Source organism: Gymnoscopelus microlampas, assembly GCF_963454915.1.
Source record: "Gymnoscopelus microlampas genome assembly, chromosome: 16".
Lineage (NCBI taxonomy): Eukaryota > Metazoa > Chordata > Actinopteri > Myctophiformes > Myctophidae > Gymnoscopelus > Gymnoscopelus microlampas.
In genome coordinates, this window is record NC_139953.1 from 12,974,846 (window position 1) to 12,997,964 (window position 23,119).

General features: G+C 44.1%; 1 protein-coding gene across 3 annotated transcripts in view; it reads left to right on the forward strand.

The window, feature by feature from the left end:
• Positions 1-23,119, forward strand: part of pak5 (p21 protein (Cdc42/Rac)-activated kinase 5) — a 112,777-nt gene that overhangs the window by 71,663 nt on the left and 17,995 nt on the right. For all 3 annotated transcript variants that reach the window (XM_084083460.1, XM_084083461.1, XM_084083462.1), the window contains 3 exons: positions 7,896-8,750; positions 19,976-20,188; positions 20,790-20,931. In XM_084083460.1, coding sequence (XP_083939586.1) covers positions 7,896-8,750; positions 19,976-20,188; positions 20,790-20,931 — 1,210 coding nt within the window. The remainder of the gene's footprint in view (positions 1-7,895; positions 8,751-19,975; positions 20,189-20,789; positions 20,932-23,119) is intronic.

A 23,119-nucleotide genomic window follows, 5' to 3' on the forward strand; every position in this document is an offset into this window, starting at 1 on the left:
GTGTGTGTGTGTGTGTGTGTGTGTGTGTGTGTGTGTGTGTGTGTGTGTGTGTGTGTGTGTGTGTGTGTGTGTGTGTGTGTGTGTGTGTGTGGGGGCGCGTGCGTACGCAAAAATGTCTGCAGTGTGTCGTGACAATAAGGTCTACAGACTTTGGAGTTTGCATGCAGTTAAGGAGAGAGAGGGAGAGAGAGAGAGATGGATGAAAAAGGACAGAAAGAGAGAAAGAGAGAGAGAGATGGATGAGAAAAGGAAGAGATTGAGAGAGAGAGAGATGGTGAAAAAGGACAGAAAGAGAGAGGGAGAGATGGATGAGAAAAAGAAGAGATTGAGAGAGAGAGAGATGGTGAAAAGGGAAAGAGAGAGAGAGAGAGATGGCTGAGAAAAAGAAGAGAGAAAGAGAAATGGATGAGAAAAAGAAGAGAGAGAGGGAGAGAGAGAGAGGAGGATAGGTTTGTTGTACTGAGAGGAGTACAGGCTAATTTATATGTGACACATTGTTAACTTGAAAATGAAAAGAAAAGAAAAGCCAGCGACATGGTTCTGTGATGGAGTGTAGATTAAGCGTACTTCCTTAAAGCGCCATGCAGCTATCGTTCTGACACGTGTTCCTGACTGCCGTGTGTGTGTGTGTGTGTGTGTGTGTGTGTGTGTGTGTGTGTGTGTGTGTGTGTGTGTGTGTGTGTGTGTGTGTGTGTGTGTGTGTGTGTGTGTGTGTGTGTGTGTGTGTGTGTGTGTGTGTGTGTGTGTGTGTGTGTGTGCATTACTATACTTGTGAGGGCCATGTATCCCCACAAGTATAGTAGAATTTGAGAAATACTGTAGACCTTGTGAGAAAGAATGATCTGGTCCTCACAAGAGAATTGGTTGTTTTATGGTTAAGAAGGATTATTTGGGGTGTTAAGCTTACAATTAGGAACAGATTCAGGTTAAGGATTAGACATTTAAATGGTAGGTTTAGGGGTTAAGTTTAGAGTCATGCCTGATTTATACTTACAGTAGCTGTGCAACGGTGTTGCAAACCGAAGGTAGCTACAAGCTCACAACGAGCTTGTAGATATGCTATATTTTCGGCTTTGAAGAGGTTACAAATGGCAAAAAAAATTACATCCTAAAACATGATGTCCTCACAAGTATAGAGATTGTGTGTGTGTGTGTGTGTGTGTGTGTGTGTGTGTGTGTGTGTGTGTGTGTGTGTGTGTGTGTGTGTGTGTGTGTGTGTGTGTGTGTGTGTGTGTTGTGTGTGTGTCATGATGCAACACTTCAGTCAGAGTCAGGACACATCATGTCGTACATGACCGTGATCTCTCACAGTAAAAAGCTCAGCGTTCATTTAACAAATTAAAAGAACATCCAGGACTTTACTGCGGGGTGTGTGTGTGTGGGTGTGTGTGTGTGTAGGCAGGGGTTTGTCCAGTGTGGGTTGGTGTGTTGTAGTGGGAGATGCTCTGCAGTGGTAGTGCGTAATGGGGCGCAGCTGCACAGGCAGGCGTGCTTGTGTGTGTGGGGTAGGTGATGGGCAGTCAAGTGTGTTTAAAGACACCCGAGGGGGATGAGATACACATCTGTCTCTGTTGCCGTGTGTGTCCGCATGTGTGTGTGTGTGTGTGTGTGTGTGTGTGTGTGTGTGTGTGTGTGTGTGTGTGTGTGTGTGTGTGTGTGTGTGTGTGTGTGTGTGTGTGTGTGTGTGTGTGTGTGTGTGTATATGTGTGTGTGTGTGTGTGTGCGCACACGTGAGTACACACGCGTACAGTCAGCAATAAATATATATTACATCTTTGATTCCAGAAATACATTTCCACATCTATCTATCTATCTATCTATCTATCTATCTATCTATCTATCTATCTATCTATCTATCTATCTATCTAATATAATAATGTAGCTTAATGAAGGAACAACATGATCCAAACTTACAGCAAAGCTACACTTTTAACTATGAAAACAAATGTGTGACTCGTTAAACAGCTGCGGTTTCCAAACAACAGAGAAGGTAAAATGTCAGGGTATAGGAGGCAGCTACCAGAGGAGCCTTCCCTCTGTCCATACTGGGACCCTGCTGTCCGTCCGGGGACCCTGCTGTCCGTCCCGGGACCCTGCTGTCCAGCCAAGCGGAGCCTGGAAAGCATGGGGGGGTTGTAGCTATGGAGTCACAGGAAGGGCAAGCTCATTAATTATCTGCCTCTCTCTCTCCTCCTCCCATCCAAACACACCTCCCTTCATTACCAGCAAGGTTAATCCCCCCTTATCTTCCAATGAGCCTCATTTTTCATCTCTCTCTCTCTCTCTCTCTCTCTCTCTCTCTCTCTCTCTTTCTCTCTCTCTCTTTCTCTCTCTCTCGTTCCCTCCCACTCCGCCTGCTCCATCCTCTCTCCAGTTGTATTCCCACAATGTCTCTCCCTCCCTCTCTGTGATATTCCACGCCTCCGATTATTCCTCTCCTGTTTCTATTTTCCTGAATTCATAATCCCTGTTTTGTTGTTGTTGTTCTGTCTGCTTCCTGTTTCCTTCTCTCGCTCTCCCACCTTTTGTTGCACTCTTCTCTCTCCTCTCCTCTCCTCTCGTCCCCTCCCCTCTCCTGTGCTTACCTTGAGGTGTTGAGTGGAGGAGGAGGGGAGAGAGAGGGAGAGAGAGCAGATCTATTACAGCTTATCACTAAAGGACAGGCCAACGCTGCGCGCCGCTGAAATATGGCTGCTGTCACAGCGACCGCGGAGCACCGGACCCGGACAGTGATGCTCCCGGTGCTGTAAGAGCGAGGGAGAGAGGAGAGGGGGTGAGGGGGCACACGGGGGGAGGAGGGGGGGTTATAAGGACCCTAATTCAAATTAATGGAAAGATTCTCAGGCTTGATGGGGACCGTTTGACAGTGATTTGGCACACAATTAACCTTGTCTCTCTCTCTCTGGCCCCCGTACTCACCTCTCTGCTTTCATTTTTTGCCCCCCCCCCACCCTCCCCATCCCCCTGCTCTCTCTCTCTTCCACTCGCTCTCTCTCTCTCTCCATCCTCTGTACCTGTCACGCTCTTTGACACACGCTTATTGATTATGAGGCGAACGGAGGCGATGTTTTATTAGATAATGTGACGCTCTCCCTCGCCGTTGTCCGACCAATGAAATCAGGCGTGACGGAAAACCTCAGAATTTACACACATGGCGATAACGGCCTCGTTTACAATTTCACCGCAAGCTTTATTAACACAGGCGACTAACACATCACAGCAGCAGCAACCGCCAGTCAATTAATGTCCTTCATCATCTTCATTCTCTCTTCGTGCCTTCATATTACTAGCCAATGGGAGAAGCCGTGGTAATCATTTAGAATGTCATGTTGTTTTTGTTGTATTAAAATCCATGTTATTTTTAAGAATATGTTGTAGCTAGCCTATATATCCCATTAATACATTAACCTACAATTATTGTGTATGAATTTAAAAACACTGGTGAGACTTGTTACTTCCGAATCTTTGTGTGATCAGATCTTTTTTTCAATGGTTGCTTGATAACCAGGCTTGCAACCGTTATTAAACAACACTTTAGTTAGGTTTTGCACTTATGATAGGTGTGCTTGTAGATCCCTTTTTTTTAGCTTGAAAGAAACCGTGTTTTGTAATTAATTGTATTATTTATGGTGTTGATTGTAATGAAGTGTACTGTTGTCTTGTAATGTATTTTATTGTTCACTGTTCTATGTTTTTTTGTGGGGACTGCGGATGAAGTAGTGTAGTGGGGGTCCCTGCGTCATCTTTCTCTTAGCTAAGGGGGGTCCTTGGCCTGAAACACGTTGAAGACCCCTGAATTAAACAGAAAGAAGAGTTACGTTATGTGTGGTGAGATGAACCATGACCTGTGCGTGCTGTGTCTGTTTGTTGTTTGTTGTGCACACGCCACTGGAACATCTGTCTACTGTGTGATAGATGTCCAGGCAGTGACCTGTTTAAAAAGCCCTTTCTGTTTCCTCCCCTCGCCTCTCATCCATGTACGCCTCGCCTCCTCCCTTCACCCTTCCTCCCCTCCTCCCCTTCTCCCCTCCTACCCTCTCCTCCGCCCCTGGACTCCACCCCATGGTTCCATTTGTAAAAAAAAAAAAGGGTCGCATCACGAAGCGTCGCAAGCGTCTATATCTGCTCTTATCGCTATAGTTTTTAAGTTAAAAATAAGAACAAATTGACAAATCTTGTCATTTTTTTATTAAACTGTTGTGATATTATCAAACATAAATAATAAACATGTTTATAGATGGACAGACTGTGCAGTGTGTGAGTGTGTGAGCATGTGTGCATGCATGGCACGCTCGCTCGCGTGAGTGTGCGTGAGTGTGTGTGTGTGTGTGTGTGTGTGTGCGTGTGTGCGTGTGTCTTGGGGGATGGGGATGTCCCTGTCTTAGCAGTGAACATGGAAAGGTGATGATTATCGCAGCTTTTCTCTGGCTCAGCACATGTGACATGGGCGAGTTACAGTAGGACACGTATGACAGAGAGAGAGTGTGTGTGTTGGGGGGGGGGGGGGGGGTGAAAAGGCGTCTGTCTGTCAAAGTGTGCTGATACGACACTCTTGCTGTTGAGCCCAGAGAGTTCAGATCACGGGGGAGAAACCCAGAAGAGGGAAAACTCAGGTGTCATACAATAGCAGCACTGCAGTATAGGCATGAAACGCACAGATACAGGTAAGAATAGAGATACAGAAAGTAGTAAAATAACAATTATAAAAAATTCTGGCCTGGCCATCTGCACTTGGACTGCCTGAGTTAGCATCAGTGTTGATTTTGACAAATTTTGATTTAGTTTTAGTCATAGTCTTTTGAATTAAATTCCACTTAGTTTTAGTCATTTTTTTGTTTTTATCTAGTTTTAGTCGACTAAATATACAGTTGATTTAGTCGACTAAAATGTATTTTGGTGCTGCCTTGATGGCGTCGTAATGGCTGATTTTACACTTGGTTGCATGCTGAAAATAGCAGATCTACAAGCTCACAACGCGTCACAGCGCGACGTGTTGTGAGCTTGTAGATCTGCTATTTTCCCAAGCGCAACCAAACATAAAATGACTTGTAAAATGACTTTTCTCTTAGTTCTAGAATCAGAATCAGTTTTATTGTCACATCACAGGTTTACAAGGTGTCAACTTGTCTACTGGATCTCTTCTCACTAGTCCCTCACTAACATTTTAGTCTAGTTTTTATTTGTTGACGAAATTGTCAATATATTTAGTTTATCTTCAGTGAATATACAGCAGTATATTGATTGATTGATTGATGTACTTTATTTAGTAAGACATGAGAACACCAGTACATGGAAGTACAAATTCACAATACAAGGTCTACTAAACTGGAAGACTTATTAAGCACTGAGCTTGTTTAAGATGAGATCCCCATGCACACAAATCATGATGACATATAAGAGACAGACAGATATACACTACTATACAGAACGTCATACAATCAGCTTACAGGTTAATGGTATGAAGAGTGAAAAATATGTACAAGAGAAGAAAATTGCAGCCTCCTGAAGGTGTATCTTTAGGGCAGTTTTGAAAGTGAGTAGGGTTTTACACTCCTTTACTCCTTTTGGTAGGGCATTACACATTTTTGATGAATAGCATGTGAACGAGTTCATTCCCTTTGTTGAGCCAAATCTGGGTTGAACATGATTCTTGGAGCTGCCTCTGGTGTTATGACCGTGGAGTATATGGGGCGGCCATAGCTGAGTGGTTAGTGAGCCCGCCTAGGGAGCCAGAGGCCCTGGTTGCCCCAGGTTCGATTCCAGGCCATCCCAGCATATGTTTTGATGAAATGAAATTTGTCCGTGAGCAAGACTCTTAACCCCTAATTGCTCACAGTTTCTCATTGGAAACAAGACCGCAAGGACTTTCATGAACAACCTGTTAAAAGGAATTATCCTACAATCTATTGATGGTGAATCATTCACATACGATACGATATTGGACTCACAACATCGATACGATACGATATATGGCACTTTTTTATTATGAAAATATATGGGGGGGAAGCAAATGCAAATAAATACTTCTGTTTTTGCATTATTATTATTGGGGGGGGAAAAAAATATATTTTTTCAAAACAATATTTTTTTTCCTCCAAAACGATACATATCGTCACTAAAACGTATCGTGATATATCGCGGGACGATATATCGGCACACCCCTACTAAGCAGGCCTCTGATTATGATTCTAGTGTACATCCCTGTAGACCGTGAGCAAAACTAGCAGAACGAGGGAACAGGAGTCATTAATCATTGCAATCGTCGGTGTTAATTTAACTCTATTAGAGTGTAAAAATTGGCGCCCAAACGGTCCCAAAAACTCTGTAGTGCAGAAAAGTGTGTCACCAGACTACTCTATCATTGTTAGCTCACACCTGCTTTATTGTCGCTGACCAAATAAAACCCCTGCAGTTCTGTATAAGGAAGTAACTCATCAAATATGTTCCGCTGTGTTATGACTACAGCTTTATGAAGCTGTACTGATAATGTTCTGGTCAATAACATTGCCAGCTGGGAGGGCTGTGCCTTGAGATAAGAGTTTGAAAACACTCGAATACGCCACATGAATACAGAAGTCATATCTGAACATTTTATTGCTATAGTAATAAAGGGGTTTACAAGGAATTTGTCTTGGCTTGAGGTGCCAGTGACAAAACAATTAACCCGTTCAATCCGGGAATGCATACCGTGTCATTTTAGTATTTTGCTATAACCATTATTCTATACTTTGGCTATTCAAAAATAGCAGATATACAAGCACCGAGTGCCGCGCTATGAGCTTGTAGATCTGCTATTTTTGAATAGCCCAAAGAAATCCCCAAAATTACACAGATGCATTCCCCGATTGAATGGATTAACACAGCAGCCTGTTGACTTTGTTAAGTGGTCAGAAGATTGAAATTACCGCTCAGGATTTTACAGTATTATGCACATTGTGAAATTGCGCACCCACGGATGTGCGCACGCGCGCGCACACACACAAATTGCCATGTAAAGTGCTTAGTTGAATGTAGGAGGGGATGAGAACCACCCACGTGCTTTTATTCACTCACTGTAAGCATGCGTGTACTGTGTGTATGTGTGTGCGTGCACGCGCTTGTGAGTACACGTGCGAGTCAGTGACTGTGTGTGTGTGTGTGGTGTGTGCGTGTGCCTCTTTCCACATTATGTGTGAGTGCATTCACGAGCCTGGCGAGCGGCCGTAACAAATGTCACGACTATTAATTTAACCCGATCATCAGCCCACTGAAAGTGAAGCTAATCCGTAGCGAGGGAAATGGGGCAGGAATTAGCTGTCTCAATCTACCGCCGCTTTCCTCTTAACATCCAAGGTATCTCTGCTGTCATTGGTTTCCATACATTTTGTAATAATAAGCTGCATCCCAGCTCAACAGCATACAGCCGTTGAATGTGTAGCATTGATGCCTTGCTCTCTCACATATAGATGCTGGCATTCACTTTTACTCATACTAAGTGATGATTGACCACTTAAGCCCTATACAGCCCCTTACAGATTTTAAAAAAAGTTTTCGCCTATATGACATGCCCAAAATGGCGATTTGCAAGGTTGAAAGTGGTTAATTTAATACTTGTCACATATCCCTGATACGCGTGAATTGAAATTCCAGCTGAAACAGTTTTATGCCGCATGTTCGAGAGTGAGCAGCATTGGATCCAAACACGGCGAATTCCAATTCATTGTCCCTTGGCTTTCAGGCAGCCTGATTGGCTGGCCCGAAACAAAAAGGTATCGCAACCCAAGGTATCAGGGTGTGTGTGTGTGTGTGTGTGTGTGTGTGCGTGTATGTGTGTGTGTGCGTGTGTGCATGTGTGCGCGTATGGGCGTATGTGTGTGTGCGTCTAACTGGGCATGTGCTCGCTTTCTCCCGTATAGACCATCGTCCGAGGGAACCGCCCCCCCAAAGACGCCTCCATCAATGGCCTCCTGGAGGACTTCGACAACATCTCGGTGACGCGCTCCAACTCCCTGCGCAAGGAGAGCCCGCCGGGCGCCCACCAGGCTGGCGCCGGGGGCCCCAAGCCCCTGCAGGGGGGCGGCGGCCACGCCCACCCGCCGGAGGAGAACGGCTTCAACCACTACTACTCCCGCTACTCCTGTGACCTGGACGTGTCCAGCAGGGACTTCCCCCCGGAGGTGCTGCAGGGCAAACCCAGCTTCTCGGTGGACGGGGACTGGTCCATGGGGCGACACTACCGCTTCCCCAAACAGAACGGCCACTCGCACCCCATACGCAGCCACTTCTACCCCGACGCCATGCCCCAGAAGTCGGACTACGGCAAGCTGCCCCCGGACTACCACGCCTACCTGGAGAGCAAGGGCCGCTCGGCCGACGAGGTGGCGTCCACGGTGGGCAGCGGGGTGGGCTCCAGCGGGTACTACCGGGCGTCGGTGGGCGGCTCCTCCAGCCAGGACTACCGGGACACGTCGGTGGGCACGCCGTCCCGCGCCTCGCTCCACAGCGAGCAGATCAACTACCCGGACAGCGAGTGGAGCTACGGGGCGCTGAGGGACGAGTACGGACAGCGGCCCAAGAGCTCCTACGTGGGCCAGACCAGCCCGACGCCGGCCATACGCCAGCGGTCCCGGTCCGGCTCCGGGCTGCAGGAGCCCAGCGTGCCCTACGCCGCCAGCGGGGCCTTCAAGAATCCACCTCAGGCCCACCCGTACAGCTCCTACACGTACCCGCGCCTCTCGGAGACCCTCACCAACTCACCCACTCTAGCCAAGGTACGTCTGAGATACTGTTTTAATTAGTGCTGTCAAGCAATTAACGTTTTGAATCGCGATTAATCACATGATTTGTGTAGTTAATGGCGCGATTAATCGCGTAATAATCACATATTTTTTATTGGCTCAAACTTGAAAGATGAACTGAAAAGCAGTGCATGGTATTGTATACGGAGCAGGATGCATCCAAATGTATTCTTTATTATTATTACTATTCTTTTATTATGTATCCAATACAATTCATTTTAAGAACTTGAAATTGGACATTTTGCATAATGAGTACTTTCCGCAATTAAGTACACTAGTCGGGGACCGGCCTACACAGGAACGATGTAAATAGGGAATGAATGCTCCACCCTTTAAATCAAACCCCATTATACCTCTTGTCATAGGACCCGTTTTGGCCATCTGTTTGCCTGTGTCCATTTATGCCCATCTGTGTGTGCATTTATGCCCATATATGGAGCTATCTGTGTCTGTGATATATGGACAGATTTTTTGTTGACTCATCTAGTGTATGTGATGCCTTTTATGAAGTGATGTCACAATGAGTCAGCGCTTGCTCCGGAACAGCCCGATGTCAGTCATCTCCGCATACGGAGATTCCAAACCTTTCGTGCCGGATCCGAAAAACTGTGTATCGGGTCGGGTCGAGGTACTTTCCGCAATTAAGTACACTAGTCGGGGACCGGCCTACACAGGAACGATGTAAATAGGGAATGAATGCTCCACCCTTTAAATCAAACCCCATTATACCTGTTGTCATAGGACCCGTTTTGGCCATCTGTTTGCCTGTGTCCATTTATGCCCATCTGTGTGTGCATTTATGCCCATATATGGAGCTATCTGTGTCTGTGATATATGGACAGATTTTTTGTTGACACATCTAGTGTATGTGATGCCTTTTATGAAGTGATGTCACAATGAGTCAGCGCTTGCTCCGGAACAGCCCGATGTCAGTCATCTCCGCATACGGAGATTCCAAACCTTTCGTGCCGGATCCGAAAACTGTGTATCGGGTCGGGTCGAGGCCTAGCTAAGATCGTAGGCAAAGGTCTGAGCTATCTGTGTGCGAAATTTGGAGTCTGTAGCACCAACCATGTGCTTTCAGGGCTCATCCATGCGATTCGGGCCAATTTGGATTCGGCGTCCATTGGCTTCAATTAGTAGTCAGGACTCCGCATATGGAGATTCCGAACCTTTCGCGTTGGTTCCGGAAAACCGCATATCGGGTCGGGTCGAGGCCTAGCTAAGATCGTAGGCAAAGGTCTGAGCTATCTGTGTGCGAAATTTGGAGTCTGTAGCACCAACCATGTGCTGTCAGGGCTCATCCATGCGATTTGGCCCAATTCGGCCTCGGCTTCAATTAGTAGTCACGAAAGTATGAGTGTATGGCACTGTTAACATCAAAAGTCAAGTGCAGAAATCCACTAATAATGCCGAAATAAAGTTCGGTTCGGCTCTGTCCAAACACAAAATTGATGTCAGTCAGAGGTTCCGGGTGTAACGTAACGTTTTGAGTGAAATGCCGAACTAATTTAGTCGTTCCGTGGTGTTTCCTTATTCATTCAGCCCAGCTTCAAGTTCATTTTGTCGGCTGTGAAGCCAAGGAAACATGGGTACTTTGGAAGAGACACAAGCCAACTTCTAAATGCTTGTGGCCGGGAAATGAGCTGCGCAGAGCGGATAGAGTGTCAGCTGTCTCTTGCTGGCCGAGTGGCCCAGCGCTCTGGCTGCAGTGGCGCCGTGGTTGGTTGAAATGGCCGTATAAGCGAATCCTAAACAGAGATTGTCCTTAAAGGGATAGTTCACCCCCAAAATGACTTTTTTCCTATAATTAGTCATGGAGACGATTTTGTAAATGGGTGATTAATGCGATAAAAATGTTAACGCTGCTAATTCGGTCATGCGTTAACGCGTCAATAACATAGCACTAGTTTGAATGCATGCTCGTCTGGTCTGTCCTTCACTGGATATATCACACTCTTATAGTCTGTGTATGCTCTGGGCTGTCCTTCACTGGATATATCACACTCTTATAGTCTGTGTATGCTTGTGGCTCAAGGACACCAAAGGTCAATATTTAGTGCAGTTCTTTATGTAAAAGGTTTTCTCATCCGTTGCTGGTGATGAAAAGAAGAGCATAATGACCAGTGATTTACCAGTACTGAGGTCACTGGCAAACCTGGAAAACCAGTAGAGAGAAGATCTCCAATTCCCCCACACTCTGTCATCCACCTACTGTACTGTCTCTGTCTCTCTGGGACTCTCTGTTGGTTTCTCTCTTTCTCTGTCTGTCTGTCTGTCTGTCTGTCTCACTCTATCTTTTCTTCACTCTATCTTTCTTTCTATGTTTCTTACTTTCTATTTTGCTCTCTCTCTCTCTCTCTCTCTCTCTCTCTCTCTCTCTCTCTCTCTCTCTCTCTCTCTCTATATATATATATATACAGTAGCAGGAAGAATAGAGTTGAAGATAAGGCAGGGCAAAATGCACTCCCTGTTTTTGTATCTTTGGTGAAAGCCAGAATATGGATTGATTTTCGTTTTTATAAAGGAATGAACAATATTGAGGAATTCACTGAAAAGTGGTGCTATAATGATGCTTTGTGTTCTGTGATAGATGACAATTTAATTTTTAATGTTTTTTTTGTTTGAGGTTTTGGTATTGACATGTGTTTTTGTGATGTCTTGATAAGATGACTGGATTTTAAATAGTTTTTTAAAATAAAAGATTTGTTAAAAGTCAAAAAGTCTCTCTTTCTCTCTCTCTCTCTCTCTCTCTCTCTCTCTCTCTCTCTCTCTCACTCTCTTGCACTGTCTCTCTTCCATTCTCGCTCTCTCTCACCCCTTGGCCCTTGCTCTCTCTCATTCTCTGGCTGTCTGGCCGGCCTGCCCAGTAGATAGATGGTGTCAGCTGCTAATCTAGTCTCCCCCGGTGGAAGCAGGCTCTAGCTCATCCAATATTACCCCGGTACGGCTGTCCCTCTCTCTGAGCGCTGATCAATTAACGAGAGAGAGAGAGAGAGAGAGAGAGAGAGAGAGAGAGAGAGAGAGAGAGAGAGAGAGAGAGAGAGAGAGAGAGAGAGAGAGAGAGAGAGAGAGAGAGAGAGAGAGAGAGAGAGAGAGAGAGAGAGAGAGAGAGAGAGAGAGAGAGAGAGAGAGAGAGAGAGAGAGAGAGAGAGAGAGAGAGAGAGAGAGAGAGAGAGAGAGAGAGAGAGAGAGAGAGGCACCGAGAAAATGAGACAAGATAGGGCGATGAGAGAGGAAGATATATGGGTGGAATAGAGAGAGAAAGAAGGGGGCGGTTAAGATTAGGTGGAGAGGAAGAGGCGAGAGAGAGAGAGAGGTAGGTCCCATAGAACAGAAAAATACATACATGTCATACATACATACAGTACATAACCTATTGTACAAGGACAATCATTTGTGGAGATATACTGTAATAGGAAGTGGGCAGTCCGTATACTGTATGATATCGTTTGATCTAATCTCATTTGATGTCTTCGTCGAATCCTAGTATCCTATACTCATACAGGCCAAAATATATTTTGAGTGGCCATATATATATATATATATACATATATACATACTGTATACATATATATAGTTTGAAACATAGTTGTATGTATAAAATGTATACTGTGTGTGTGTGTGTGTGTGTGTGTGTGTGTGTGTGTGTGTGTGTGTGTGTGTGTGTGTGTGTGTGTGTGTGTGTGTGTGTGTGTGTGTGTGTGTATGAATGATCTCCCTTTGTGCGTGCAAAACTCATATACGTATAAGTGTATTGGTTCTTGGAAAGCACTCTGCGGCGTTCACAGCCCTGTCGCATGCCTGGGACATGCTTCAGTGGAGCAGTACCAGCAGCTATTGGAGCCTGGAGGTCACAGGGAAACCATACAATACAGTCAATGAAAATCAGCCACAAACAAGCTCTCCATTCATCAATGCCTTTAACCAATTGAACCCCATATGGTTGAGCGGAGTCCCTCAGGGCTCTACGCTAGTGTATTTTCTGTTTTCGCTCCGCATTAAATATATTCGCTGGAAAATAGCCGATATACAAGCTTACTGTAGATCAGCTATTTTCCGCGAAAGTTTTCCCTCAGAATATGGATCATGGGGTTTAAAGTGGTTAACTTCAACTTAACATTTATTGTCATTGTTGTGGTTTTCAAGAAAGGGGAAAAGAATAGAGATATATAGAAGGAAAACGTGTCAGCTATGTCAAATATTTCATGCTATCATGAGCAGACTCAAATATATACTGTGCGTAAGGTGCATGGTTAAACAAATGGCAATGGAATGAGGCAGTCAAAATAGCAGCAGATATAGTAATGTGTATATACACAAGGTGCATGGTTTAAAATGCTTTAGACCGTGACATTAAAGGAAAAAGTTGCCAATTTTCTACATTGTTCTTTGTGAACAATGCCTCACATGCCTTCTCAAATCAGAACAATGGGATTAAGGTGGAAGAATCGGCTTTAAGTTTGTGCAGTGCAGTAGGCTACCGTTGGAGCCTATGACCAGAGTTTGTGTTCCACTTAATTTGATAATCCATCCTTGTTTGCATGTCCCATTCGCTGTTCTCCTTTTACACTTAATATACAGCAGCCTTAGGATCTCAGACTAGCCAAATACGCAATACACTCTTCATTAGGAATCTGGGCTTGGTGCGGAATGGATAGTGAACCACTCCATTACCACAGGATGTTTACATGACAGAATATGTACATACAAATATAAGAGAGAACAAAGGCTCAGCCAGCCAGTCAATTCAATAACCCTACTGACTGTATGAAAGCTCCCTTTTACTTTCCTTAATGGCATATTTCAAAGCTTTCCTATCGCGGTGTGTCATTACAGGACCATAATACAGTAGTATGTACTGCCGTCGCACCAGTCCACTCTCCCTCCTTCACACACGGCCAGCTGTAGTCGGGAACAGTGGCGAGGCGAGTGGGGCTTGCTGATGCAGATCCCAGGGTGCCTTGATGAAAAACCATTTAACCTGCACGCCTCAGTAAATAGCTACTCAGGAGAAATGTACCCCCCACACACACACACACGCACGTAAAGCACACGCACACACACATGCATACGCACACACATCCAGCAACAGTTATGGAGAATGCAAGACCAGCAGGTTTGGAGGTGCACACTAGGGGGTACATTTTCTCACAAAATGAGTCTCATTCTGCAGGAGTTTGTTCTTGAGCCAAAGGATGATTTCTACCATTGAAAAGTAAAGGAAATGTACAGTACGTACAGAGAGGAAGGCCCAATGGGGAAGGGAAAGCAAGGATATGATATATAAGGAGAGGACAGACGATTTACCCAATAGCATGCGCCGTAGACGCACCGAGAGGGAAAACTGGAGACGGAAGTTTAATTGAATGCATTGAAGTCAATCAGAGCCGGGTGGACAAGCTTCTAAATAAGCACGTTTTTTTATACTCAGATAATTGGTTTAGAATCAAATCAAATAAGACATCTCATACATTGTTTTCTGATCTTTAGTTTTTCAATCTGCAATATCATTTTATTGAGGTATTTAAAGAGCAGAGAGTAAGTTTCAGTCAGGAACTTACTCTGTGCTCTTTAGAGAACTCAGTTAATGATGTAGTACTATGCACATCGAAAAACAAGGGAGCAAAAATACTCAGTGTGATATGTCTTCTTTTATTTTCCTGAACTGATTATTAAAATCATTAAAAGATGGTGTGTATTCGCTGCCGAATCTGCCAGCTGGGATTGCCGGACCAAGAAAGTCTCCTCTCCTCATTTCATATCCTTGAGGGAAAAGGGAAAGTGCTAATTGCTAAGAGGAAGTACAATTATCTCCCACTTGTATATTTTTGATTGATTGATAATTTTATTTTCGTGTCCTTCACACTACAAGTGCCCGACCCTCATGGGTTTATAAGACACCATGCGATTACAGCATGTTTGTATTCACATAATACATTCCTTTAAGGCTCAGAATTATACAGTGTTCTCTTGCCACAACAAATGCTCTTTTCCATCTCGAGTTTTTCATAATCATCTAACTCAAGGAAATCAACATAAATAGAAGAAATGTTACTAACAAATACATATCTTACAACCTTTACCCTTTATCCAAACCTCTGGATCGCATCGAGGGAGAGCTCCTCACTAACAATGCTTCTGGGTTAAAACAAAATGAGAACTATGTTAATGGAAAAAAAGTCACGTAATGGCCGATATGTACTGGTAGGCCAGAACGATACATCGGTCGGTCGGTCGGTTAATATATATATATATATATATATATATATATATATATATATATATATATATATATATATATATATATATATCTTTTCTTTTTTTTTTTTGTCCAAAGCTGTTACTTTTCAGGATTCAAATAGAAACATTGCAAAAGTAGCAGGATCTACAAGCTCAAGGTTTTGAGCTTGTCGTTCAGTCGTTTCCTACAAAAGGAAGTGGGTGAGAAACAGGCCACAGCTCAGGAAACAACACTCCCTAATCTGCATTGAAAGGCTTTATTGAGGTAGGAATACAAACTAACAGTAAAATCCTCAGTGTTCATTTAACTGCAACAGTGTACAAATGGAACCCTTATGGGTCCACTATTCTTCTTGGCTCATGGACCTTGTAAAAAAAAAAAGCCTTCTCTTCTCTTTCTCTCATTCAATCCACTCACACCGCTGAACTAAATCCTTCTTTTTTTCCCCCTGCCGTTGTTGTGAGCTGGTTGGGATGTAACAGTAGACAGCATGGGGAATTGGCCACACACACACACACACACACACACACACACACACACACACACACACACACACACACACACACACACACACACACACACACACACACAGCTAAGCGTGCGTGAGCATGGTACAGCAGCAGCTCTGGGTGACAAATTGATGTTGCAGCACTTTCTCTTTCTGCAGCTTTAGCATAAAACTGGCCCTGCGATGTTCCACCGCCGAATTCAATTTCACAGTTGAGTTAGGTTGTTGATTACCCTGCCAAACTCAGATTAATGCACGTTTAACCAACATGGATCAGCAGGCCCTTGGCTGACAGCCAGCAAGCCAGACAGACAGACAGACAGACAGTCGGCCAATCAGCTAGCCATTCCGTTAGCCAATCAGTTAGCCAGCCTGCCAGACAACCAGTCAGTCAGTCAGTCCAGTCCAGTCCGGCCGGCCCGACGATTGGACAGACAGGCAGACAGACAGACAGCTAGTCAGGCATTCATCCAATTAGTCAGTTAGACAGACAGCTAGTCAACCAGCTATGAGATCTAGTCAACTAGTCAGTCAGGCAGACAGACAGATAGTCATACAGCCAGCGCTAGTCTTACAGTCAGACAGTCGTCCATCCAGCTAGCCAGTCAGGCAGTGGTATCAGCCAGATGATGGGGGTGGGTGGGGGTGGGTACACTGGGTCATCCCTACAGCGCATTACCTCCATCAGTTCCTTTACTTCCTCCCTCCCTCTCTTCCCCTCCCTCCTCCCTAAAAGTGATTGATTAAAGCAGTCCCATGCCATGTAATTATACACCATCCCAACACATCAGGACTCCTCCTCCTCCTGTGTGCTGTGTGTGTGTGTGTGTGTGCTGTGTGTGCTGTGTGCTGTGTGTGTGTGTGTGTGTGTGTGTGTGTGTGTGTGTGTGTGTGTGTGTGTGTGTGTGTGTGTGTGTGTGTGTGTGCGTGTGCGTGTGCGTGCGCACGTCGCGTGCATGCGTGTTCGGCTTCACGATAGAAAGTGATAGAGGGTGTGATACAGAGTCTGAGTGAAGATACATACAAGCATATAGAGAGTCAGAGACAGATATATATATATAGAGAGAGAGAGAGTCATCAGAAATACACATACTGCAGAGAGAGTCAAAAAGAAAGAAGAGAGAAAGTCAGAAAGAGAGAGACAGAGAGAGAGATAGATGGCAGATTGGCCGCTGTATTTATTCCGAGTGTTTGTGGGTAGAGCTCTTGTTATGTCCTGTCTGTGGGTAGAAGAGTGTTTCCTCTGGGTGGGCAGTGTGTTCCTCTACTGTCACTGCATTAGCCTGTCTTCTGTATCATCATACTGTCCTGTGTTCTTCTCCTCCTCCTCCTTCTGTATCATCATACTGTCTTGTGTTCTTCTCCTCCTCCTCCTTCTGTATCATCATACTGTCCTGTGTTCTCCTCCCACGACAATAATGTCACTACTGCTACAACAGCAACTAATTCAGTCAGATAACGCACAAATAGATTGAACCATTATAGACCGAATAGATTGAACCAATATTATAGAATGAGAATACAAGTGTGGATGTAATAATTTATCTTGGCGTTCAGGCTCTTTTTTTCTCCCTGCTCAGCACAATTTAGACAACCATCATTAACCATTAAGAGCAGGGAGATAGATATTAATTACAACCTCCCATGGGGGAAAGACCAATAGCAGAGCCCATTGGTGGTGCTGGGGTGGTGGTGGGAGCAAACGCCGCATGACAACAACCATAACACACAAGCAGGAGGAACGCAAACTTGTGGTGGTGTGTGATTGGTGAAGCTCTGAGCAGTGGTCTCAGCTGATTGGCCAGAGGGAGAGCCCTGCTAGGCAGGAACAAACTGGCTGTTGGTTTGCTCAAAGCTAGCCTCACACCATCTTGCATGACGCTGTATACAGCCACATATTAATGAGCATGCATGTAACCTCTCGAGTGTATGCTGCCTGAACTAACTCGCAGGCTACGTATCATTCATCCTCATCATTATTCATCAATCAACACAGCTACAACATTTTTGGAGTAAGACGCAGCAAAAAAAAGTATTGTCTAATAATACTTAGTTATAACGTATAATGTGTAGTCACACACACACACACACACACACACACACACACACACACACACACACACACACACACACACACACACACACACACACACACACACACACACACACACACACTGACCCAATTTAAACAAATAGTATAATGGATTCAGAGAGTTACAGGAGTTTATGAGAATATGAGTTTATTAAAATGTATAAAATGTGTACATTTATAATACACCATTTTGTACAACGCTGAGTATTTAAACTGAGGCAGGTCATGGACATTTGTCTCCTCACATCCTTGGCAGTTCATTTCACCGTATACCTTTATCAGTGTGGAGTTAATACTCACTAAAACATTTCCCACTTTTCTCAGTGTGATGAATGTAGTTGTAAAGGTCAGACACATAGGTTGAGACCAAGTAAATTGATAGAGAAAATATATCTTCATAAGATGCCACAGTCTTTAGTTTTTAAGACATTAATATTGTAATGTTATGTTATTTGTGTGTGTGTGTGTGTGTGTGTGTGTGTGTGTGTGTGTGCGTGTGCGTGTGCGTGTGCGCGCGTGCGCGCGTGTGTGTCTGTGAGAGTGCGTTTATAGGTCAGAGCTATGAGTCAGCTGAGCTGAGTCATAAAACGAAGTATTCAATAGATTTCAGCAGTAAGCACTACACTGTCATCATACAGGACTGTGTGTGTGTGTGTGTGTGTGTGTGTGTGTGTGTGTGTGTGTGTCTGTGTGCGCGTGTGTGTGAATTGTATGCACTTTAAAAGAGGTTCAGGTCTGTGCACCTTAAAAATTGGTGAGTTACTTAATATGTACTGCTTTTTTGGTAAAAAGCCTCTATTTACTTATTTATTTATAAATAATTATATCTACTGAGCATACATCTCTTACATTGTTTAGTTATGTATGCTTATTGTTGTACTTTAATAGTTGATGTCATTTGTGTCTATGTACAGAGGATCACAATCGTGTGTTTTTTTTATTCTGTGTGATTCTACTTGACTGTATGTGCTCTTTTTATGTGATATCATCCAAATTAAATCAATCAATCAATCAATCAATGCTTACATGCCCTTGTGTATAGGTATATACATGTGTGTGTGTTCCCTCAGCACCGTGTTTGCCCAAAATGCTTTATAAAGAAAATCACATGGAGTTACGATGGTAAAAGGCTTTACCTTCACAGTCCATTAATAATCCACTATATCCATATAGGGGCATCACTGTTTTAAATGGGGCTTTATAAGAAGTGGTGTGATGTTACTGTACTGTATGTTGCGTCCCAGTTCTGGGTTCTCCCAAGGCTGCCTGTATGATGAATGGAGTAGTTTTGAGGAGCAGTGTGGAGCGCTAATGATAAAGCATGGTCCCTCTCCGCTGGACTGAGTGTCCTCCATTAGAATAGTGTCCGGCGCTAGCCCACTGCTAGCATGTACCTGGGGAGTGGAGTGGGCATTTTGCTATTCACACATTAGAAGGGTGACAGGGTTTATAGAGTAAAAGTAAAGACAATCTGCAGTCTCTTAGTCCTCTGGATTCACTTGTTTGAATTGTGAACCGTGGTTTCCATGTATCAATGTCTTGTCGATGTGGTTTGCTTACTTCCGATGTGCCTGATAGAAAGAAAAAACAAAGTCGCTGATAAATATGAAGAAGACAATGAAATATAAAATACTTGCATTTTAACCCTGGGCATTTAAATGTAGTCACCGGGTTGACAGTTTTAGCCATTAGTGGGTTTTTTTAAAAACACAACCCTGGCCTCTGTATTTTGGGCATGTCATTATACTGTCGGTGAAGTTTCTCAAAAATAGCCTTGGCTGATCTACAAGCTCACAGCGTTGTGAACTAAGTGGTGGAGTCTTTTTGAAGGCAGATGTTTTGCTACTGGGAAGTAGTAGATCAGTAGTGTATAGTCACGAAAAGGGTACATAATTGTCTAAAAGAAAGCATGTTGGCATGGTAAATTTCTTGTTTTACGATATGGGTATCTCACGATACGATATCTGTGGCGATATTAGGCCCTCGATAACAATAATATCACGATATTCGATATATTTCGATATGACGATATATTGCATGAAATTTCATGATAGTCCTTGTATTCAATTCATAAACACATAAAATAGCACCAAACAGTTCAAAAATCATCATCACACAAATACAGAGTTGTTGTTTTTTTAATATCGATATTTTTCGGCAGTATATCGATTATTTATCGCGGGAGGAAGTATCGCGATATATCGCGATATATCGCAATATCGAATTATCGTCCCTCCCCTAGTGGACACCAGGAAGATTATTACATGTACAGTAGCAGCTAATGGGAATCGTTATAAACTCAATGAACTCAATAAACCCTTTGCAACTCACTCCCTGTCTCTCCCACCTTCCAGGGGGACTATGAGCGTCCATCGCGGGACGGCAGTCCCCACCAGGTGCCTGGCGGTGACACCTACCCTCGAGGACCCCTTAAGCTACCTCAGAGCCACGCCAAGCCGCCCGGCTACCCGCCAGTACACCTGCCGTACCCGCCAGTCTTCCACCATTACAAGCCCTCGCCATACCACCACCCCCCGTCTCAGCCCAGCCCCCCGTACACCCCCCAGGTACAGTATGGGCGCCGTGGGCTTCACAGCTGTGCAAAGCATTTGTTGGATATGATTGTTATGGATTTGATTTAGAAAGAAATGTGTCTGCGCTATGTTTACAGTTTACAGTTTAGGCATTTAGTATCATAATACCCATAATACATCAAATGCATAAAAATAGTAATCTAATAATAAAGTAATACATAAGTAAACCAATAATCTAATAATAACTAATACATACGTAAACCAAGAACCTATCATCAGCCTACATTGAAACTATATACGCTATAGGATGCCAGGCCAACAATGACCTGGCATCTGTCTACATAACATGCTATCTAAGTTACATTTTAGCCTTTGCATATGTTAGACTAGATACAGTACTAGGTGTGTGTGTGTGTGTGTGTGTGTGTGTGTGTGTGTGTGTGTGTGTGTGTGTGTGTGTGTGTGTGTGTGTGTGTGTGTGTGTGTGTGTGCGCGCGTGCGTATAATATAGATATAATACAGTACAATATAGATACTGTAGATAGAACGATAGATAGATGGATACTTTATTGCGCGTGTGTGTGTGCGTCACACTGATGTATACAATGTTTGCATGTGTGTGTTTTTCTTCCAGGGGGCGTACTCCCAGCCTTCGTCTCCCTACATACCCCCGGGGGCTTACCCTCCTCCCTCATGGGGGTCCAGCTCAGACACACAGCCCTCCAGGGTCTCCCATGAGCAGTTCAGAGCAGCACTGCAGCTGGTGGTCAACCCAGGTGAAATGAGCTGAGATTATACACCAATGTAACCAGTTAAAGCAGTGGTTCTCAAGCTTTTTCATGTCAAGGACACCCAAATGAATATGTTTTTGGCTGTGGATCCCCATCTGAAATTATTTTGGGTTGCCAGGGTTGCCATTTGGTTTCATGTGTACACGCTCAGAGTTATGGGGGTCCTTGAAATTAAACAGTCATTTTGTTACTGTTGTCCTGGGACTGGAATTTATCCTGCAATAGCAATAGTTTTAATATTAACTTATTTAGCTGGAGACCCTCTGGAACACCCTCAAGGACCCCTGAGAACCATTGAGGACTAAAATGCAACAATAGCATAACTTTGGCAAGAAATAACAGCAGCAGACATTTTTGCTATTATTGGAATACCTACAGTAATACTGTAGTACCTACAGTATCACAAGCAAGTTTCAAGTCTCTGCAAGTTGATTTTCATACAGTAATGAAATGAATGGAATCCAATGGCTTCCTCAAACCACTAAACCAACCACGGTATAGTCGTCAGGGATATGTAAGGCATACCGTGAGTTGTAGTCAGTGGGATAAACATGCCAAGCCGCTGCTATGGTCCTCTAAGTTTTATTGCAGTGGGTTTCAATGATGTGCCACAGGGGTCCGTGTGTGTGTTCAGGCTTCCATCCTAACCCAACAGGAACGCCAGATGACTTCACTAATTAGCTCCGCCTATCTGGCTGTAGGTGTGCTCGTTAGTGAAATCACCTGGTGTTGTGTTGGATTTGACTCAGACCTCCATGGGGCATAACAAGGTAATTGATTGAAGAAGGTACAGACAGTCCACGGGCCAGCCAGGCCAGTCCGCCATTGACACGCATGGGAGGCAAAACTGGATCCGGAAGTTTGGTGAAATACATTGGAGTCAATGAGAGCCGGCTGGACCAGCTTGTGAACAAACACTATTTCTGAGCGATTGCGTCCTTTGTCAGTTATATAAAAGAAGATATATCACAGGTTGTTTTCTAATCACTTGTTTTTCGATGTGCACACTGTATAATTACATTGAGGCATCTAAACAGCGTAGTTTCTGGCTTGCTCGGCAGTATCTGTTCAATAAAATGATACCGTGTACACACCAAAAAGCTACACAGCCAGATTTGTGATATGTTTTCTTATATTTTCCTGGACCGCGTATATTTTACAAAGGTCTCAATCGTTCAGAAATGGTGTTTGTTCATAAGATGGTCCACCTGGCCGTCATCGACTGCAGTGCATTCCATTCACTTCCCGGCTGCAGCTTACCTCCCAGTGCGACGAATCTGCCAGCTGGAATTGCTGGATAGAGAAAATGATGTAGATGACCGTACCCTCTTTATTATTACCTTGGTGCAAAACAGTCCTTTTTCAAAGCAGCCATTTTAACATGGAACATTCATTCCATTCAGGTCAAACAGAGTCAGGGTGCTGGTAATGTGCACGTTGGCTCACTGCTACATTCTCAATTAGTATCGTGTCGTTGATAACACCCGTGTTTATCCTACTATAGACGGATTTCCGCGCGACGTCATCACAGAGCAGAATGCGCAATCTGCGCATGCTCGGGGAAAACGAATTGTTGCGCCGTTCACTCTGTTGTTATGTTCGGGAGTTAGATAGCCATAATTCTGCTATTATAGGCATAATAGGCATAATGCTGCTATTATATACAAACAGATCCAACTTCCAACAAATCATTTTTATTGAGTAAACAAGGTATTACAAACTGCATAATTTAATCTACTTTCATTAAACCCGGTGAAGATCATTTATTTTATGAATGGACATTTGACCAGAGCTGCTGCGGGTAATGGCGCCCTCTACAGGCTTCCCCCGGCGCTGCGCGGTCATATCCTCTCATGTTTACTAACAGGAAACCTGTCTATATGTTATGCCAATATGGCTGCCATGTAAAGGTCTATTGAATACCACACTTAGTATGACTATAGTGTGTTATGTAAAAGCTAGGCCTACACTGTTTAATACTTACAGCTTAGCTTGCTATGTCTGCATGCTGATCTTTGCATGTCTGTCTGTGTGTCTGTGTGTCTGTGTGTGTGTGTGTGTGTGTGTGTGTGTCCCTGCCTTTCCTACAGTACATTAGTACTGTACTAAGTTTCGCCGAACAGAGACCACATTTCACATACTGTAGGTGCAATTGTACAGTGGCAAAAAAAGG